This window comes from Stegodyphus dumicola, chromosome 3 (assembly GCF_044657685.1).
Source record: "Stegodyphus dumicola isolate Sdum_Otavi_A_Nest chromosome 3, ASM4465768v1".
Taxonomy (NCBI): domain Eukaryota; kingdom Metazoa; phylum Arthropoda; class Arachnida; order Araneae; family Eresidae; genus Stegodyphus; species Stegodyphus dumicola.
The window spans coordinates 195,769,976-195,792,312 of record NC_140770.1 but is presented as its reverse complement, the minus strand read 5'-3'; the positions used below and the strand labels follow the sequence as shown (position 1 = coordinate 195,792,312).

The 22,337-nt window shown below is 29.4% G+C and overlaps 1 protein-coding gene across 1 annotated transcript in view; it reads right to left on the bottom strand.

The window, feature by feature from the left end:
* Positions 1-5,682: 5,682 nt before the first annotated feature.
* LOC118202907 (RNA binding protein fox-1 homolog 1-like) overlaps positions 5,683-22,337 on the bottom strand; it is a 124,845-nt gene continuing 108,190 nt past the window's right edge. The window contains exon 10 of the mRNA XM_085813715.1: positions 5,683-22,173. Coding sequence (XP_085669841.1) covers positions 22,129-22,173 — 45 coding nt within the window. The 3' untranslated portion in view covers positions 5,683-22,128. The remainder of the gene's footprint in view (positions 22,174-22,337) is intronic.

Genomic DNA, 22,337 nt, shown 5'->3' with positions numbered 1-22,337 from the left:
CTAGCGAGTTTATTTTTCTAGCAAAAACTGCTAAAACACACTAAACTTGATACGATACATAAAATGTACGAAACTGCTAATAAATTTGATTCTCTCAGTGAAGAAATTAGCGTGCACGTAGATAACATGCCTAAAACCTCAAATAATACTCAACAGCCAATAAGTAGCTAATATTTTAGCCAATAAGACCTCAAGTAGCTAATATTTCGCTTCTAGTCCTTAAATTGCCTGAAAACTCTCTCTACAGAAATTTTATCTACATGGAAATATTTTCAACGGATGAAACATTTTTAGGTTGACTGAATGGCACGGTGACCGGAAAAATGCCCACAGGAATGGGCTTCTTTCCTAGAACCAAATGACACATCAATAAAAATTATACCAAATACTAATGCTAGTCACTTCAAACATTTCTATGTATTTAGACAGAAGCCAGTTGAACACTAATCAATAAACATAAAAATCCAACGTTCTGCGAATTCTGTCGCACATCAAAATCAAATCTATTACCCAGTGTCTTAAATGTGTCAATACCCAGTGTCAATGCCATAACATCCGGAAGCTTACCGCAGGCCAATCCAGACTTCCTATTCTTATTCGTAATTAAACATACTCCAGAGTCCAAAACTGAATAAATTTATAACCTAAATAAACTCTTATGTTTTTCCATAAAGTCTGAAAATCGATTTCGGAAAACCAAACTAAACAGTACCATAACTATTAAATGTTCAATCAATCCTCTGAAAACTGTCATACTAGGCCAAAAAATTAGATTCTAGCCAGTGACTTAGTGACTGTCTCATTGAAAGAAAATTGATCGACCCCACTTGTTATAATTGTAGATCAATCGGACATACAACCTTGTGTCGTTGGTGTCAGAAATTCTCTCGAAAGCCATCAAAGTCCTCGCAGCTTGTTAGTTACAACAGAAATTAACTTCACAAGAACTCAGCTATATAAAAACAACAACTCCAAATTCTGTCACTAGAAAAAGACTTGGGTATTATTATCCTTACTAATATGTTCGCTGCGTTTACTACATCTCACCATAAACAATAGGAAAATATCATTAATAGCCTTCCCAAATACCGGTTTCCTGGAAATTAAGTAAGTTAAGACCTAATTCCAGTATAATTTCGGCAGCAATGAACCAAACTATATAAATAAAATTCTTAACAAAGATATGTCCGTACTAAAAATGGGAACTATATTACCCGATAAATTAGAAGTACTGCCTCAAATCTTTGCGGATCTCAGTAAAATCAATAATACAGCCTAATCATTAATGTTATTATCAATATTCCCTTAAAAAGGTTCAGTAAATTCATTATTCTGACATATTTTTTCCTTCTTTGCAAAGTCTAGGCATTTTCTATATGGCCTGAAAGAATCCCGCTCATTAACCTCTCACTTGCAAAACCTCTTACATACAGTGCAGATACCCCTAGCCAATGGCAAATCTCTTTTTGTTTTCTCCTGCAGCCAATCCCCTTACTCTTTTTACCAACTATATCTGCTAATGTTTGCCGTATTTTTGCTAAGTTAACTAAAACCTCCCTAATTTATCTGTTTAAAATTATAAACTAGTTTTAGGATTTTATATTAAAATTAAAATAAATTCGAGTATCCAAGGGCCGATATTTAGGGAGAGGACTACGTTATTCAAAATTTGATTACCATTGTGTTTTCACAATGCGAGAAACATGCATAGATTCATGCCGATTCTTCGTTATTTAATTTCTTTAAATATAATGCAGAGCGATAATATTTGGCGGCAACAATTTTTATATGATTCAACGCGTTCAGTGATTAGCCGCAAAATTCCGTTTCGACAATAATAGCCATTTCGGGGCTAAAAATCACTGGGCATTCAGAGGAAGGCTTTGCCTAAGAACCCTTATACCATGGCTTGAAACCACATATGAGTGCTCAGTATGTTGATTGAACTGAAAGACAAATACGAGTATCTGACGCTTTGTTGAGTGACAACACATTTCTTTTAAATCATTCAGTTTTCTGACTGAATGTGAATCACAAATATCTTAAGCTTAATTCGTAATTTTCTGTTAATTTTCTATAATTTTTCTGCACGACAGACCTTGTTTTAAATTGAAATTTTTAGTTTCTGTCTTAATTCCTAAATCGGTAAGGACAGAGTATGCGATCTACTACTTTTAGTTAGTTATTTTCATTTTTAGATGCTCCACTAAAATTAGCTGTTCTAATAAATTTTTTTTCTCACCGTTTTAACTCGTATTCGAATATTAAAGCTACTAAATTTTTTAATTAATAAATTATGAAGCTATGGAAATTTAAATTTTGCGGGCTATCTTCCAGAGCCATAACGGAGATTCGTCAATGACAAGTGCTAACTATTTTTTGTCCTTGCATCAGGATATTCGTAAGATATACGACCAAACGATTTATAAAAGCAGCCTTTTTAAAGACTCCTCCTTCTTTTTTGTTTCGTAGTAGTGGAAGGAATTTAAATTTAATGAAATTAAGAATTTAATTAGTTGTTAAATTAGTTATTGGAATTTTTTATGCATACTTAATTATTAATATTTATTTTCGTATTTAAAACTAGCATTTTAGTGATGCCATTTAAGAAATAATTAACTAAACGCGGTAGATTTCATAACACGTCATTACTCGGAATTCTTTTCAGATCCTAACTTTGCCTAGTGGTCAAAATTTCATTAACTTCGCACAAAACATACTCGAGGTGCTGATGCTTGAATGAAGGAATATGTGTGTTCAGAATATGGTGGCCTAGATGCTACTGTTTTCCACTATGGAGGGAAAAAATATGCATATATATGCATACACACGTACATAATAACATCACTGAAGACACATGAAAAGCTCCTTGCCAACAAACAAGCGGCAAACAGATTTTAAAATTTGTATTTGATCTTTTACATATTCTTTAAATCTTGATAGAAATAAAATGTCGATAGATTTAAGGAATTTCTAAAAATTGTATAAAACGTAAAAAGGGGAGCATACCAAATTTCTTTGTAAATCTATCGGAAAATTTAAATATACATATTTTAATGGCCAGCATTTCTTTTTTCTGTTTTTTTCCCTTCTTATTTTTAACATGTATTCCAAACTTGTATTTCCAGATTTACTATTTAATGATTATTTTAGTTTTGAACGCATGCTTTTCCACTTCTTGGCGACACTTTTTGTTGCCTAGCCAAAGCAAAAGTCGCCATCCTAATAAAAATACACTTTTATTTATTGCTTTCTGAAACTGTTGCAAAAGATATGTTCGAAATATTTCTGTAACTAAATATATTCAAATGTGCGAAATGAACTCACAAAATGTTCGGATATATAGAGAAGAAATTAGTATTTGATAAAAAAATATGCAAATAACAGAACATTTAATGCTTAATTTGGTTTCCTTCAGCTAATATTAGAATATTATAATTTTCATGCACTGTATCAAGGATTTAACTAGTGTTTTCATGTACGAATATTTGATATTATTCATTGCATTCTTAAAAATTTCTTTGAATCGTGTTTGTGAAGAGATATCATCTTTCCTTATTCCCCTCTCTCTTTCATTTAATTTATGTTCGATAAGTTTTATGTCCGGATAATAAAAAGGAATTTTGATAATTTCAGTAAAGCTGTAAACGGACATTTTGAACTTTATGTTTAGGGTCATTATCCTGATAGCACTTAATGAGTTTCGCATTCCCAGGTTTTGCGCAGATAGTTTTAGACTTCCACTCAAAATCTTTTTTTAATCAACCAGTATATTTCTCGTAAAAATTTCCCATACCAGAAATAGTGAAATATCCCTACATTTTTATACCTGCATTTCTATATTTAACAATAGTTGACGGAGGTTTTAGGTTCGGTTCATAACATAGTAATTTGTCTATTGTATCTAAACACACTAAATTTGGATTCATCTGCTATATTTTAAATCTTTACTGAATATGAATTTTTCAAAATCTGGGTGTAATTTCCTTCCCTTCCGTTCACGAAGATTTTTCTTCTTATTCTCGATCATTGTATCCATAATGTCTGACGATCTTTCCGATAGTTTCAGGACTGCAAATGTTTCCTGATCTAGCTGCAAATTATACACTGCCTTCAGTCATGTTTATTTTTCGTAAATTTAGTATTCTCTTATGTTAACCCAAAATTTGGCTGATTTTAAGGCTGTTTCTGCTTTTCAACCCATTATGCCTTCAGTCGTGTTTATTTTTCGTAAATTTAGTATTCTCTTATGTTAACCCAAAATTCGGCTGATTTTAAGGCTGTTTCTGCTTTTCAACCCATTATTTATCCTTTCGTAACAGACATCTGAATTTTTTGCATTAACACATTTTCCTATTAAAAATTAATAGTTTTTAATGGCTAATTCTATTATATTTACTTCCTTTTAAAATTTGTTTATTATATTACCTCCTTTTAATAATTATTTAATTTATAATAGAACTTGTAATCACTGTGCAATATCTTGCCTCGGTCATTTCAAATTTGGAACTACTAAAATGTTTTGCTGAAGAGCTAGCTAATGGTTTCAAACTGCAGACAATAATTTTTGAGATGTAGTTTCTTCTAAAATACAATCATGTGACAAAACCATCATCATCAACAGATCTCAATTAAATTTTTGAGCACTCGAATTACTTTTCTAGTTTAAATTTTAGCGTTTTCAGAATAAATTACTTTATGTATAAAAAAGTTTCGAACATATTTTTTAACAATAGGATATAAAGAAATGAGCAGTACATGTGAAAAAATGTGACGTCATTTTTTATAATCTCAGAAAATGTTTGATAAGAAAATTAAAAAAAAAATTAGAATGGCCCGAAGACAAATGTTAAACCGCCGCGTATGTTCGTTTACAATTACGTTCGTTTGTGTAAAGATAGTAATAGTCGAGAAACTCCAAATGAAATGATAATATTTCGCTGGAAAGTTTCAGCAAGACTAGTATTAGACTAGTATACATTGTCAAAATTCATCAAGAGAATGGATAATATTTTTATTGAACTTCGAAAAGATTCAATATTTTATTATATTATATACCTAATTTATAAAGGCTATAGAGTAAGAAATAATAAATTTAATTTCTGCGCATTATATGTAACACTTTGATATATTACTCTATAAGTTTCAGATTTACAGCATTTTAGTTTATGCAAACATGGATTACGTTAGATTAAAAATAACGTTTTCACTATAACTGTAATAATAAAACGCTAGTAAAAAGTATTACAAAAGGCATTACTATATAAAACTGTAGCTCGAGACTATAGAGCAAAAGAGTAACATATAAGAAAGGGAAATGTATTTCTGAAATTTCAAATTTTGCCATTGAAAGTTTGGGAGAGTAATTAATTATGCAACTTCTTAATTTTTAACTATATTCCATCGCGAATTTGAACTATGATAAAAGGGGCTGTATTTCAAGAATTTATTAACATTCACACAGAAAATTAAAATATTTCATATCTCTTAAATGAAAGATCAACAGTAAAAGAACTGTTTTTTGTTTGGATTATTTATATTTTATAGTAATTTTATTAAAAATGTAACAACTGCATTCACATACACTTCGTTTGTTTATCATAAGCTTTTCTGAACGTAGGTGTTCTGTTCGTTGTGCATATAATTTATGGAATTCTTGTTTAAACTGAAGCAAGACACAAAGAAATATGAAAATGATTTATTTACATGCCACAAAACAAAACAAATTACACTTATTAAGCACTTTACATGAAAATGAATAAATTTAATTTGAAAACAAATATGTGCAAAAATCATGAACCATTACGAATCCAAACATTTCACTTCTTTATAATTTTAAAACATTGAGCATGGCTTTTAGAAATCATTTGCATCACATTTCTAAATGCTATAACAAAATATCTTTTAGGCTACTTTTCTAATCTTGAAATTTTGAGGGGGGGATTCTACTGTGAAATAGCTACACATGAATAAAGAACTCTTTTATGGAGAAAAAAGTTAATTTTCAAAAAATACTATTATTTTAGTATTTATAGAAAATTTGCATTCATATTCAGTTATGTATGGTAAGGACACTAATTTTAATTTACATTAATCTTTTTTAATGACACCTCTCTGACTATAAAAAATAAAAGAAAATTTTCTAAAGCAACAAACGTATGTTGAACACTAAAACGGGAATGAATCGTACAAACGGTTGAATGAAACATTACAACCTTTATCAAAAACAAAATTTAGAAAATTTAGTATTTTCAAAAACAAAATTTAGTATTTCCTCCGAAAATACTTGAATTTATAGCAGCAGTTAGTTCGGAATTTAAGCAAAATATTATATATATTAGAATTTGTTTATTCTTCGTAATAAAATTTTATGCTGCAGTTTGATAAACTATGATGTGAATGCTAATGTTGTGAATATTTGTATGTTTGGGTAACAATTATTAACACACATGTAAAACATATAATAACAAAAAGAATTACTTTATTTCAGAACTAATTATACTAATTATAGAAAGATTGTTTCGTTTTTTTTATTTTAAATTTAGTAAATTGTTTCTTTAGAAGTAATGTACTTATTTTTAACAAACTTAGTTTGTTGAAAAAATATTAACCAGCAAATATATATATATATATATGCAGTTATATAAATTATGATTTTAGGTTGAGTTTCTCACAAAAGTTTGTAACACAATTACATAGATTTGAATAATTTGTCGGTTATTACATTACTACAACCAGATTTTAACAGACATTTTATTTACGTTTAGGAAAAATAAATCATTAAAACAGTGTTGCACCATTTGCCTTTCATCGTAGAGGTTTTATATATACATGGTTTTAAAGCAAAGATTAAATATAAGTCATGATTTTTAAACACAATATATTCAGTTTTAATGTAATACTTTATTGACGTAGAAACATTAGGCAATATCAAATACAGTGCATTAGTTTTTAACAAAAGAAACGTACACACAACATATATTAATTCATACAAGTCATTCCAAAAATTTAATGTCAAATTTCTAAAACGTAAAAAGCAAAACTAATAAAAAAACTTTTGTGCGCGAAAGAATAATTTAAACTTTTTTTGTACTGATAAAGTAATGATATGTTTATTTTAATTTGATATGATAGTATATGGCTCTAACCTGCTTCAGGTTCCGTCATTTAGATAGATAATCGTGGATATATTAAAAGATACCAGTTGAACAATATATATAATTAAAAGCAAGGTACGTTAATTTCAGTTAGTAATGAGATGTGTATTTATATTATAAGAAGATAACTGAGCTGCATTATTTCTTTCTTATACTATAGAAATATTTTTTGCGAAATAATACATATCTATGCTTAATCAGAAAGCTTATTTATTTTAGAGTATTATAATTATACATTTTTATTAAATTCTGAATTAATCTGATTAGGAAAACGTTTATTCACTATTTTTAATTAATATGCATTTGCGAATAGGATTTTAATATTTTAAACAACTGATGTGTTCTGCCATAACCCGCAAAAATGATTTGTTTTACTTTATTGTATTTTACGGAGCCATTTCGAAGCATTTTTTTAATTTTAAAAGGTAGTAGGAATGAATATTTTATACATTACCTGTGTATTGTACAATATCAATTTGAAATAATTACATTTCATACACAAAAATTTCCTTTACATATTTGGATAAAATATAACGAACTGAAATTACAAAACACTATATTTATCTTTGTTTTTCAAACTGATGTAACTTGAAAGAATAAATGTTAAATAAAGAGTCTTTACTGACTTCTTAATTGATGAATATAGTGATGCAAAAGTCAATCTATCATTATCAGTTATTTAAAAATGAAATAAAATCTATTTCTTGGTAGAAATAAGTAGTTGAGAGGCTGATACAATCCCTTCTGAAGTAGAACTGAAAACCTCATTTTTACTAGATAAGAAAAATTCAGGAAAATTTAGTTCTGCTCAATAACTCGAACATTTCTTGGCAAATGGATTTCAACTGATTTGAAAAAAATATTTGAATACTGATAACTTAACAAACGTTTCGTCTTTAAAATGAATGATAATTTCTGTTTAAATTTATAAAATAAAGATTATATGTAATCTATCCTAAAATTAAATAAAGGTGATTTTGTAAAGTCAAATTAACTGTATCTTTACATAATTATAAGTTTTACTTTTACGCTATGTTATAATGAATTTTTACTTCTATTGCTTTAAGCTTTCTTTGAAAATGTTTTTGTGTATTATGTTTTATGAAAATATGACCGAGATAAATGCTTGTAAATAAATTTTAATGATTTCTTCTTTTAATATCTAATTTGTTTGTAAAATCCATTTGGGAAAACTCAACAATTATTTACAAGTCGTTTGTATATAGAAATTTTAGTTAATCACATTTAACTCTATTTTATGGCATGATATTTATTCTGTTTATAACTAAAATTATTTATCTCCGACAATTACAATTTAAGTACCGTGACATTTAAAGTATTTAATATATTTCTACTGTATGAGAAACTTTTCCTTCTGTGTTAAACCTGGAAAATAGTATCACGTATCTTTTAAAGATAAATACTATATCATAATATTTTAGTTAATAATAGTTAATTTATTTAATTTCGCTTACTCAGGTTAGAACATGTTAAAAGAAATTAATTTTATAATCTTACTTCCTAAAATTTTGTTTTCGTGTTGAAAATATTTTTAAGAATTCGAAAAAAAGATTCCGACTTAGTTTGGCTTTACACAAAAGATTTAGATTTGCACTTCATATAATTTAATATCGAAACAAAAATTTTATTCAATAGCAGTTCTGTTTTCTTCAGTTTTTTAGTTATCGAAATTCTTCTAATCACGAAGAATTAAAACACTTTTGCGCTCTTTGTTTAGTTCAAGAATAAGTATATGAAACTCTTTCCTCAAAATAAAAGGTTATTTTTCATCATTATAAGCCAAACATAATTTGCTGTGATAAGAACCTTCTTTTTAATTTCTATGTTGTAAAAATCCTTTCCTATCCTCAAGCGAGACAATGAATTATTAAACATATGAAGAATTTCAAATAATTAATAATTTTTTTTTCTCTTCAAGCATTAGAATGCATGAAAAATTCAGTGAGATAATTAAATTATATGCATATTTTCAAAACGGCAACTGATTAAAATAGAAATTTTAAAGAATTAATTGAAATGCATTAGTTTATTTGAAAATGCTTTCGATTGTAGTTTATCTTTTCTTTGAAATATATTTAATTGCATTATATTACATTTAAAAATATATCAGATTTAATTTTTGATACAAATGTTATCGACAGCCAGCAATTAAATTAAGTTTAAATCATTTTCACGACAGTCATGAAAATAGCTCACTATAATTTCTCAAGTTCTCCAATGGATTAAAATTTTTCTTCCTACGGAAGCTTGCTGTTAGTATAAAGACATTTACTAATGGGGCTATATAACAAAACACTCTGTTATGGGTAAAAGCCGGTTATGGTCGAGTATGACGTTTTTCCGTAGAAGAGTCAAAAGAGTTTTTAAGAGTCAATAGAATTCTTCTCGCAATTCCTTTGTAAGAATTTCTTTGGACTTTAGGAGGGAACTGTTTCGACGTTTTTCTTTAGACTTTTCAAATTTGAATAGAGACTATTTAATACAAAGTTATTCATTATTTAATGAAAGAACACTTCTACTTCTACTAATTATTTTAAATAAGGGGCCTGAAATGAATATAAGACTCGCAAAACTGCAGTTAAACTAAAATTATATATATATATACACTTTTTATTTTTAGTGTTAATTGTAGTTTTGAAAGTTAGTAAAGAAATTTTAATTGTATACCATTGCTTTAGGAACTCATAACTATTAATAGACACAATAATTAATAATTTCACATTTTTAAATATGTATTGTTGTTTAAAATGCAGTAAGTTCAGCATCTTGGAGCTTACTGCATTTTAATATTCTATTAAGAACGATTGCTTTTGATTGATAACATTACTGCGCTCCACTTTGATATAAATCCGTTATAAAATGTAACTAGTGCTGTTCTAAATTAAAGCATATATTATCATGATTTTAAAATATTATATATATCAGCGTAGAAAAGCTAGATTTTATTTCATTTTTTAAGACAAACATCAAACTGTTTTTATTCAAGAAAAGGAAAAATAAGGGTTATTTGTTTGGATGCATAAAGATAATTCAGTAACATTTGAATATAGAAATAAGAAAATAGAATCAAGTTAAACATCTTATCTGTATTAAATAACTGTATCCAAAGTAAAGATGATGAAAAACAAATGAATCCATAAAAATTTATACAGCAAATTACGTAATGTACAGACAATTATTGTAGGTTTAACATTACTTCTTAGATATCTACAGGTCTTTGGACTATACAAGCTTCTGGGTATGTTAAATATTATATATACACAAGTTTAACTTCATAAAAATCTTTTGTGGAGAAATCTTACTGAATTTCTGAAGAAAATGTAATATATTTTGAGTTTAATCACAAATTTTAGAAGTAGAGAGCATAAATTAAATTTTTTTGTTATTAGTTTGAGATAAATTAACATTTGGAAAAGAAAGAAATTTCTTCAGCAGCGGGAGAAATACTAAACAGCAGTCAGAAAAATACATGTGCTGCAAACACTGAGTGTCAGACAACATACGTATTCCTTTGATTGGAGGAAGAAAGAGACTAAATTTAAATTACTAATTTTTAAAATCCTATTAGCAATTTTACAAAAATGGATTACTCGTTTTTATTTTCTCACTAGCATTCATTAATTTAAGTTGAATGTTTACATTATTTTCATTAAGGAAAATTTGAACACACTTAAATATTTTCAGAAATAACACTAAAAAATCTTTCAGCGAATGTTTTTCATATTTCTGTTTAAAACTCTTAATTTATAAGAACATTAATTTAAAATAGAGAAGAATGAAATATACTAATTATTAAATTCTAATAATCTTCCATAAATTAAAATTTAATTGCTTTCAGTTTCAGTACCATTTTAAATAATATGATAAAAGTTTGTTAATTTTCCTTTATGTTGTAAACAGTCTGGTTTATTATATTCGTATAATTTAATTAAAATTTAGAAAGTAGGCTTTAATCTTTAATTCGAGCATCATCATAAGACAAAGACAAGTAATATTACTTGCAAGGAAAACACGGTAACAGTACAGTTTTAACATATTAAAAAAATTTCCTTTGTAAATCATTTTTCCTCATACTAGGAAGAATGAATTCCAGAAAAAAATTAAATAAAATTTCTGCTATTCAAATTTAACGTCAACCTTAAGCCCTGTGTTATACATATCATAAGAACTCATGTACAGAGTTTAATCTAGCGACAATTCGTTCATCTAGCCAATATACGTCATCGTCATGTTCATCAATGTTCATCGGTGTCATCACAGGACTTTAACTATCTTGAGCAAAATACTTAATATCATCTTAAAATACAATTTATAATCATATTCATCAGTAACTGAATACATAGTCTGAAACAATATTAAAAGTACAGTTTCAGCTATAGGTCAGCACGATATTAATTGCGTATAGATTATCCATCATACCAGTAGAAAAAATTAAATTCTTTAGACTGAAGGTCTTAATTCTATAGTAATAAAACTGACAAGATGTAGGATAAAACGTGATGATGATTAACTCTGGTAACTGTAAAAGATTTAAGACAAAAAGAAGGAAGTGTTTCATTTTATATTCCATACTAACAATCCTAGAATGGGTATTTAGAAGGAGACGCCTTACAATGAAAATTTTCTGTTATACTTTCAAATAAAAAAAATATATAAAACTAGATAAAGATTATTTTCAAAAAGGGAAAAGATACAAGATAGTTTTATCCTCAGCTTAGAGACATACAAATAAAAAGGTGCTTTGGTAGCAGGATATGATAACTATGTTTCATAATAAAACGCCATCATTATCTCATTTTTAGCATATCGTTAATGTATCAATACGCTAGAGATTTCCTTTAGTTTAATTTACAATGTAAAAACATTGTAATTGCTATATATGTCCGCGAACTTCGTAAAAAATAATATTTTTGAAAAGCATTCAGGAAAAAAGATGTTAAACGATTTCTCTACAGAAAATTCGCATATATATTTTGTAAGGAAATATGCAAGGGAAAACATTTATTTTAAATAATTTTCGACTCACTCTTAGTACTTCTACGGGAGGAACCTGGCATGTCACAGGCTTATGCAGATGACCTTATTGTGTTATTACAGGGTTTCGATATCGGAACCCTACATAATCAAGCTCAGCAGATCTTAAATAAAGTTTCACACTGGGGTGATACAAATGGCCTTTCTTTCTCTGCTGAAAAATCTGAGGTCATAGTTTTCACGTGGAGAAGGAAATGGAAACTGGCAGATTTATATCTGGGTCACCAGATTATTAGGCGTAAGGAATGCGTTAAATACCTAGGATTTTACCTGGATAGTAAACTTACATGGATCACCCATATAAAAGAAAAGGCACAAACAGCCACAAATGTTCTAGTACTTTGTAGGCGAATCGTTGGTAAACAATGGGGCCTTAACCCAAAATCTACGCTATGGATTTATACTGCCATTGTCCGGCCAATGCTTTCTTACGGATGCGTGGTCTGGATTAATGTTATTAACAAAAGCTCGTATTTAAACATTTTACAAAAGGTGCAAAGACTTGCTTGCCTAAGCATTAGGGGGGGCTTTAAATAGTACCCCTACTGCTGCATTAGAATTTTTACTGCAAATTCCACCCTTGAAATTATTCTTGAGCGGAGAAGCAATTAAAGCCATGTATAGATTGAATAAAAATGGCACATGGTGCCAAAGGACAGGTTTTGGTCATAAAAGCCACCTGAAAAGCCACATTGACATATGCCTGGACTTGGGCAATGAGATCCCTATAATCTATATGCCCAAAGATGCAATTACTAAAACAATAGTTCCAGATAAACTATTTTCAACTCATATACCAAAAAGGAATGAGATAGAATCTCTAATTGACCTAATTCCAACAGGCTCAATTGAATGTTACACAGATGGATCAAAATCCAACTTCACTGGAGCTGGAGCTATTATAAGGACCAAGGGATCTGAAGAAGATTTCATTAGATTTCATCTATACCTTGGTAAATTTACAACTGTTTTCCAAGCCGAGGTTCTGGCGATCAATATGGTCGCCAAGGAGCTCTTAGCTAAAAATACAGTTAATAAGTATATATATATTCTCTCTGACAGCCAATCAGCCATCCTTGCCCTGGCTAATCGTGTCAAGTTACAAAACTGTGTTTTGAACTGTACTCAAGATCTCAATTCTCTGGCTCAGGCCCATAATATCATTAGTTTAGTCTGGGTCCCAGGTCATTGTGATTTTGCTGGAAATGAACTAGCTGATAAAGTAGCTAAAGATGCTTCGCAACTCCCCATGTCTGGCCCAGAACCATTTTACCCAGTTTCATATCAAACGGTTAAAAAAGAAGTAAGAAGCTGGATAAAGAACAAACATGATGATATATGGTCTAAACTTCCAGACTGTGCTCATTCTAAATTGGTGCTCAGTACACTTAACTTTTCAGGTAAACTCATACACCTCAGTAGAACTAACTTACGCCAGGTAATTCAAATTGTTACTGGACATGCTTATCTAGCTAAGCATCTCCACAAATGTGGTCTTGTTGAATCTCCTCTCTGCCCAGCTTGAGGAGAAGAAGAGGAAACATCTTTTCACTTTTTGGGACGATGTCCGGTGTTCTCTGTCCCTAGAAACAAATTCCTTGGGTTTCCCTATATTACCTTTGATCAAGCCCTTTTATACAAAGGGCTCTCTGGCATAATAGGGTTTCTGATGTATACTAAACACCTACAGGTAAGGTGAATATGGAACCACAAGAAACAAGCTTTGAGACGCCCTGTGAGTTCTTTTTTTTTTTTTTTTTTTTTTTTTTTTTTTTGAAAAGAAACTATGCAGGGATTTCCCTCTCATAGCTGTGTTTTGGAATATAATGATATCAAATCTTTATACACTACCTGGCCATTTGGCTTGAGAATGCACCTCTGCCCTCCTTATTTATTTATTTATTTGACTCTCCATCGCACTCTTGTTTGGTCAAGAATTGCGTTTGGTGGTTTGGGAGGGATTGAATCGGTTTTCCATCCAATAGGGAAGTTTTTACGATCCAGCCGACACCTTGAACTTAGAGATGGGATCTTTTGCTGATACTATAGATTTGGTGTCAGTTTGAGATCTTATCTATTTATTATTTACCTTTTACGGGAGTTACCATTTAAATCCCTTAACTTAAATGATCAAATGGCGGAAGAGTAATGGGCAATTTTGCCTAAACTCCTTTCCTTCTTTTCATAAGAAGGAAGCGCCCTATTGTTATGTTATGTTATTTTAAATAATGTGAAACTCAACAGAGGAAATGAATCTTCATATAGTTAGAAAAACGTTTTTGCTTTTCTAAAGTGCAATTCGAAAATTGTCCTTTATAGCATTTACTATCTTTCTTGCACTTGAGAAGTATCCAAAAATGGTTAAAGTAAATGATTAAGAAATTTTAAAATACGACGAAACAAAAGTTTTTTTTTATGAAATTGGTTGACTGCAAAATAATTCTTACTTGAAAAAAGAAGTCACTAGTTTTTGATGTCAGAAAGGAGCCAGTAATTCAGATAATAACTCAATTATCTGACAGGAAAAAAGGCTAATGAAAGGTATCTCAATTATCTGACAGGAAATACAGATTTGGGAAAAATTGATAAACTGGTACTATTTTTGGTATCTTTGTCAAAGATTGCAAATATTCGTAATATTTGATTTTTGGGAATAAAATTATAAAACTAACGCAATTTTCGAAAAAGTTGCAAAAAAGGATATAATAAAGAAACATATTTAATGTATGGGTAAATAAAAATCTTTAAAAAAGTTAGTACATTTTTATATCAGAGCTATAAAATGTTAAATATAAAGTAATTCAGTTTGCTTCAATCATAAATAATTTGAAACTAAATACTGTATTAAAGCAATTACAACCAGTTTTCTAAACCTCTAGGGACAAAATTTGATTTAGAAAATTGGGAACAAAGTTAAGCAGAATGAAATAAGACTAATTTTTATTCCCATTAGCAAAGCAAGAAATTCCGATCATTTCCTAAGTTTTAAAGCTCTACGCATTTTTTGAAGCTATAACAGCTATTCGTTAAACCTCTTTATCTCGATTAAGTCAAAATCATAATTGAGATACGAACGATTCTTAATAGAAGGGCACTTGAATATAAATTTAATTTACAGTGATTTTAACTTTATAAAAAGCAAGGACATCTTTTCAGATGCATCCAGAAAAAAATCACTAATGTCGACATATATCAACTAAAAAATTATCATTTTGAATATTCTAATTATTTAATTGCTATTCCATAATCATATATTTAAATATAAAAAATTCCTTGGCTATGGCATTGAATAATTAGGCAAATGCCAGAAAACAAAATACAACACGAAGTTTGGGCTAGGGTTTTTTTCACTTATATTTCGTAAAAAAATATATATGTATAGAGCTTAGATTTCCAACAAAACACCTTATAGAAATTATTTTATTCTAAATTATTTTTGTATTATCAGGAAGAAAATTCTGTAAACATTTGAATGCACTAAAGTTTGGAAAGTACGGTTCTATTTACTAAGATGTATTTTGAATTATGTTTATTTAAAAAATTTGACTTGAAAATAATTAAGAATAGTGATGATTTAATAAATGATGACTGGCAAATATTTATAATTATTGAATATTCAAGGGCTGCAATTCAAAATAAATTATTAATACGTCAGTTTTGAGAGTATGTAAATAAGTTATTGACTTTGAGTATTTAGGGAAAACTTTTCAGAAAATACTAGTGGAGATTAGTTGAATTCTTGTAACTTGAAAATAAGTGAGCAGAGACCACGGGCAAAATTACGTGAGAGGTATGATAGTTTAAAGTACTGTGAAGGCTAGGAATCATAAATTTCAAACACAAGATCTTAAAAATAAAAGTTCTTACTCATTATAAGTTGCGATTTCTTCACTGAGGAAGGCAGAAATTCTGAGATTAATTTTAATCCTTACAAACTTTATCCTTTTACTAGACATAGAAATTGTAAGAAAAAAATAACTTCGCAAGATGATTTACAAAATTAAATAAGAACCAACGCTATTTAAGAAAATATTGAACGGTATATTTTAGAGACAAACCATTATTTCAAATTTTTCTCGCATATTTGCTTTGAGAAACCAAATAATGTTTCCTAGAAAAGAATGGAATTAATATTTTATTAATTAGTTCTATCTTAAGAACTGAAGTATTCCAAAATAATTTTATAGCAGCTTAAAATTAGATTTGTGTCTTCAGCAAAGTTAATACCTAAAAATTACTCCGATGAATTTTTAAAATCATCAATTTCATGTACGTACAAGCCTGAAGACAAATTCTGAGAAGTAATGTTTATCCTAATCTAGACAACTATGCTTCGCACGAAATAGAGCTACTAATAAATAACTATTCGATATCAATGTGTACAGACATCGTCAATGGATGTAACTCCGCTGGAGGCAAACATTCGCTTCGAAGAGGTAATAACAATGTGGATAAACATATCCTACAATTAAGACATCCGAATAAATTAATTGCTTTTCAAGCGTTTATTTAACTTGAATAAACACTTGCTGAAATGTTGTTTGAGCCTCAGATATCTTGATATGTTTTTACTTCTCCCGACTGGCTATCACATTTCTTAACTGTGTGACTTACAAGCGGAAAATCAGTTATGTAAAGGAATAATAAAAGAACACTTGATTAAACATAGAGAGCTGTATGAATTAAGAAAAGATGAAACAGTTATCAAAGCACCACTCATTTCGAGGATTATTTACTTCTTTTCGTTGTTTTACATGCGATTAAACATACAGAGTTGTTTATGAGAACATGGAAGGAGAACTTACATTATTTCAAATATCAGCAACATTCTATCAACAGCTGCAGAAGTTAGACGTCCTACAAGATTGAAGGTTTCTTTTTCAATTTCCCATGTGTTACACGAATTTTCACACCACTTTCTTCTGGAAACTTTGGAGTAATGTTTTATTGTTTTTAGTAAGGATATGAAGTTAGATTTTAAGAGTCATAAGAAATAGTTTCGGAAAATAAAGTTCAACAAATAATTCCTTTATTATTTGATATAGTTGTTACTGAGAAAGACCGAAATTGGAGAATACCGACATTCACCGGTGAATGTCAACACATACCAAATACGTCGGTGAAAAACCGAATATTTGGTTATATTCTTGTACATTCGGACCATCACCTGTGTATGTCGACAATCACAGATTTACTGTGGTGGAGGTCGAAAAGCGAAGTCGAGTTCAACAAAGGGGCGACTGTTTGTCGCCAAATCCTTTGCTCTGCTGCCATTGAAGTTATGTAGCATGTATTTGTTATACTCTGGAACACTGTTTGCTAAGTTTGATGGTACGAGCAACGTTTTCTTAATTTTGTTTTATCCAATACCCTAATTTATGTTGAATGGATAGATACTGCAGTGAATCGTGAACTTTTCCTTGAAAAGTTAAGTGCATTAATTGCGAGTAAACGAGAAGACAATTGTTTCTATTTTTCAAACATAGCTTTCAAACACGTCTCTCCTCACCGGGATGCATTACACCTTATGAAGTTATGTTTGGCATTAAACCAAGAAGAGGCATAGCGTCGTCTTTTCTGCCTGGCGAACAAATCGCAAGTATTGAAACCAAAGAACAACTCTTAGGAAACTGCTAATACGTTTGAAAGAAAATCTGAGCATTGGCCATACCGAAAACCATATTCCAAAGAATAATATTGAGGAGGACCTGCAACATACCACGTCTTCGTATCAAGCCTGGACTGAATAACACAAGTTAATTTCTATAAAAAGATCAGCCGCAAAAGAGAATCTTTCTTTTACTGCAAGCAACGAAAATGTTACGAAACTTTAAAAAAAATTCTCCTGCTTAAATTGATGAAACCGTTTGAATACAAGTACCTGATGTCGACCGTGATCGTACAGATGGCCGAAATGTGTCGGCAGTTGTTGTTGGAGTAAGACTCCGGCTTTTATAAACTAGCAAATAAAAATGACACCTTCAAGCAGATTTATACCTGTAATCGGTTCGTAATTTGTAAAGAAAAGTTACTTTCCGTAGATGAGATTTCGTTTACAAGTAATGTCGCTGAGAGAAGCAGCTTCAGCTAATTCGAGAAGTAGAGGGCAAGGCTATACACGCTGTCACTGCAAAAAGAAGTGTTCCACAACTAAATGCAGTTGTAAAAGCAAGGGACTCTTGTGCAATTCAAAATGTCATAAAAGTTTATGTTGTTGCAATAAATAAGATTTCAATCACATAATTAAGTTTTTTGTACTATTTTCTTTTCTCATTTAGAATGTTCAAAAGTTTATTTACATGTGCTGCTACTTAAGCTTTTTCATATTTTGAAATGCAAAGTAAAACAAAAGTTCTTTATTGACTAAATTCAAAACTAAATGCTTAACATTTATCCAAGCACGACTGCTTTCATTATTAAGAAGTCAAGTAATATCGAGTAGCCCTTCTCGCGTTAGAATCAAAAGCTACATGTCACGCAGTGAAAACGCCTCTAACAGAGTTACGAACAACTCTTCTCATCAGAAATTGGTTACTCCTCTTAGCAAGGCAGGCGAAAACGTTACGTCACCCTTGTGAAGTTTTATCGCGTCTGAAATACGGAGAACAAATGCAAATCTCCGACGTATTCAGCATTCACCATTAGTGCATGGTGAATGTCGACATTTTCCCGTTAAGTTAAAAATAAGGATATTTGGCAAATATTTCGGACATGCACCAACCGACTATGTGAATGTTAACATTAACCGCTGAATGTCGACATTCTCCAAATCTCGGTCTTTCACAGTAACATAATCATTCCTTTTACAATTTTAAGTTTAATTTGCTTATTCAGAGAGACTTATTCGTCAGAGAATTTGCACCATTTTTTAGTCTCTCTGGTTATTATATGAATGACCTATTTCTGAATCTGTAACAAAGGCACAAGACGTAATATCTTCGTTATTAGTTTGATAAAAGAGATTGTTTTCTATTCCCTTTAAGAATTAATGAATTTTATTAAATACGGCCTTTTTAAAATGCAACGAAACTATGAAGATTGTTTGCGGTTGTTACATTCATCGTATTAAATGCAGTGAGAAAGTAATCAGAACATGCAAACTGCAGTTTTAAGAATTCCTGCAATAATATACAAATTTTAAAATTTCTATTTATATGAATCTATTGGTTCCACATTCCTTAAGAATGATACACGCTTATTAAATTCCATCAATAACATTTTTTCCCATTTAAATAAATATTTTTTCAGATATCACATTTCTTAATATTTTGAAAAGAAATGATTTTTTTAAAAACATCTCTGTAAAGAAACAGCTATTCAGCCTGTAAAGAAGTAACTATCGAGTGGCTTTTATAATGATCAGTTGAAGTTTGTAGAAAGTTATTGGTAAATAATGTATATAAAATGATAAGTATGACTAATACAGCTATTTAGATAACAACAGATGTACTATAAAAGACGCAACACAAACTCAATGTATAAAAGTATTAAGCTTTTACATATTTTATATCTAACTGAAAATAATTTGTAACGCAATGCATAATATTAATGAAGTTACAAACCTTCTGCAGCTGTTACAATTTACATTAAAGTCGTTAATTTTTATGGGGAATTTTAAAAACTATTATTTTTGACGTTTATGATTTGGAATTTTTAGCAAAATATGATAAGTAAGAGTATATACAAAGTCAACAATTTTGATAAGCACAATAATCACCTCGAAACCAGTAAGGAATTTAGAGCTTATCATAAGCCGTTTACTTTGATACAAATTTTCGTAAAACTTCAAAATTTAAGATGGGAAACTGATAACTTTTATATATTCTTTATAACAATTTCATTTTTTTATTTATATATGTTGAGATGAAGAGCAAAAAGAGTTAACAAGAAGGCATATTAAAATTTTGAAACATTATTAAAAAGTAACGCTTATTCGATTTCCTTTATTGTTCTTAATAAGAAAATGTCAAATATTAGGGTTTTCACATATCAACGCTGTTCAACAATGTTGTACTTACTATACTAAAGTGCTTCGTAAGAAGAGATTTGGCGCCTGTTTGATTTGCCAGAATCGTGGCTAACATCAAATTAAAAGCATTGCCAAGTAAATTCCCAAAAAGCAATTTAAACTTGGAAATTTTATTATGAATTTTTAATAAAACATTTATTACAAAGTTCAACATAAAATGTAGCAAAATAAAGTAAGATTTAATAATTTGCTTTTGCTAATAGTAAAGTTGTTTCACTCATTATTTTTCTTAGAAAATGTCAAAAGAGTTGAAAGATTATTTACTACCAAAACTTCTTTACCTCGATAATTGTTACTAAGTCAGATATTATTTTAAAACATCTGTTCTTCAAACGTTTTGTCTCACATTTCTTTCTATACATTCTAAATAATCTATATTTCCATTAATAACTCATATCAATAAATATTACGATGCGTAGTATATTCATAAATTATCTTATATTTATCATATACAAAATATTTTAATCACTTCAATTAAAATTGAAGAAACATAAAGACTGCACCTTGTACATACAAATCGCGTATTAGCTGATATATTAATAACTTATATGGTTGGGGCATCAACAGCTACTAATACAGCAAATAGTAGGTAATAATAAAACAGTTGTTAGTTTTGCTGATAAAACAGCGTATTTAATAAGCATTTGTATTAACATTAGAATATTGATATGACGTTTCATAAGTTATTGAGCATGAAAATGATATTGTTTTAAGCATGATGAACTTATGATTGAAAAACATCACAATTAAAGATCAAGAAAAATTTATGAAATGAAGAAAAAGTTAAAATTTCTTATATGTTTCGTAGAATCTCGATAATTACGCACAGAATAATACAAAATATCGACTTCGTAACTAGTGTACATGAAATTATACATAATTGATTCTTTGAAGCAATTTTCCAAATAAACTAAAACTCTTTGGCTTTGTAATGAACTTTTATAAATGTTATATATCTGTTGATTTGATACATAGATTGCATGGGAAAGTGTGTAGATTAATCATTCAAAATTCTCTCATTTTCTAAATGAATATAATACAAAAATTTACTTGTATATTAAAAACTGGAAATAATTTGAAATAATATAGAATTCAATCACTTTGAATATTTACAGCATTAATTTGTTTTCAATACTTTACTGATGATTTTAATTTTGAAAGTATAAGTTTTCTGAATTGTTTTAAAATTATAATTTGTAAATAATGCATAGAAATATTTATATGACTAATATATGAAAAGCAACTTACGTTTCTCGCAAAGGAGAAACTTTTATATGACAAAAAATGATTTTATGCTTCTTCCATTGATTGTATATCTAATAAAACAATTAAAACCTGCAGTTACGAGGACTAATATTAAAAACATAGTGCGTTAGAGTTTATACAAAATTTTAAAACCATCATAAACGTGAATCTCTTCTCAGTTTCTAAATAACCATAAAAATACCTTTTGTAATGTGCACATTTCTGTTTACATCACAAATTCATTTTCGTGTAAACTTTGTAAAGTGAATGTTTTCTTCTGAGTATGTATCGAGATTCTACAATTCCAAGTTACACCAAAATGATGGAATAAGATGTTACAAAAAGCTGACACAGCTTTCTTTTTTAAAAGAACGAAATAAATAACTTTAGAAAAACTAAGTTGCATGAAACGTTTTGCGCAAGATACGCTATTCAACACATTTCTTTACTATTAACCTCGCAAATTGTGAGGTTCTTGAGCCACAATGAAGTATTAAGAATTTTCTTTATACAGAATGTTACAGACGGTAATAGTCTGTGTAACATGGCATGTCCTTTCTGTGGTATGAGTAGGCCGCTGTTCTTGACTGTTGCAAATCAGGTTGGACAACCGAGTAGCCACATGATGTTTCCTGTCAGCTGCTAGTACGGTGCGAATCGGTTGTAACCACTTCTGTACACGGCAGCCTGTTGTGAATACACGCACTTTGCATGAGTAACACACTGAGACAATTAACCATAATTTATATATCTTTGAATCTTCTTTCCTTTGCTTCATTGCAACATAGACTTACATGATAATATAAGTATGATATATAAAAATGAATGATTTACTTAAACGACGAATACGA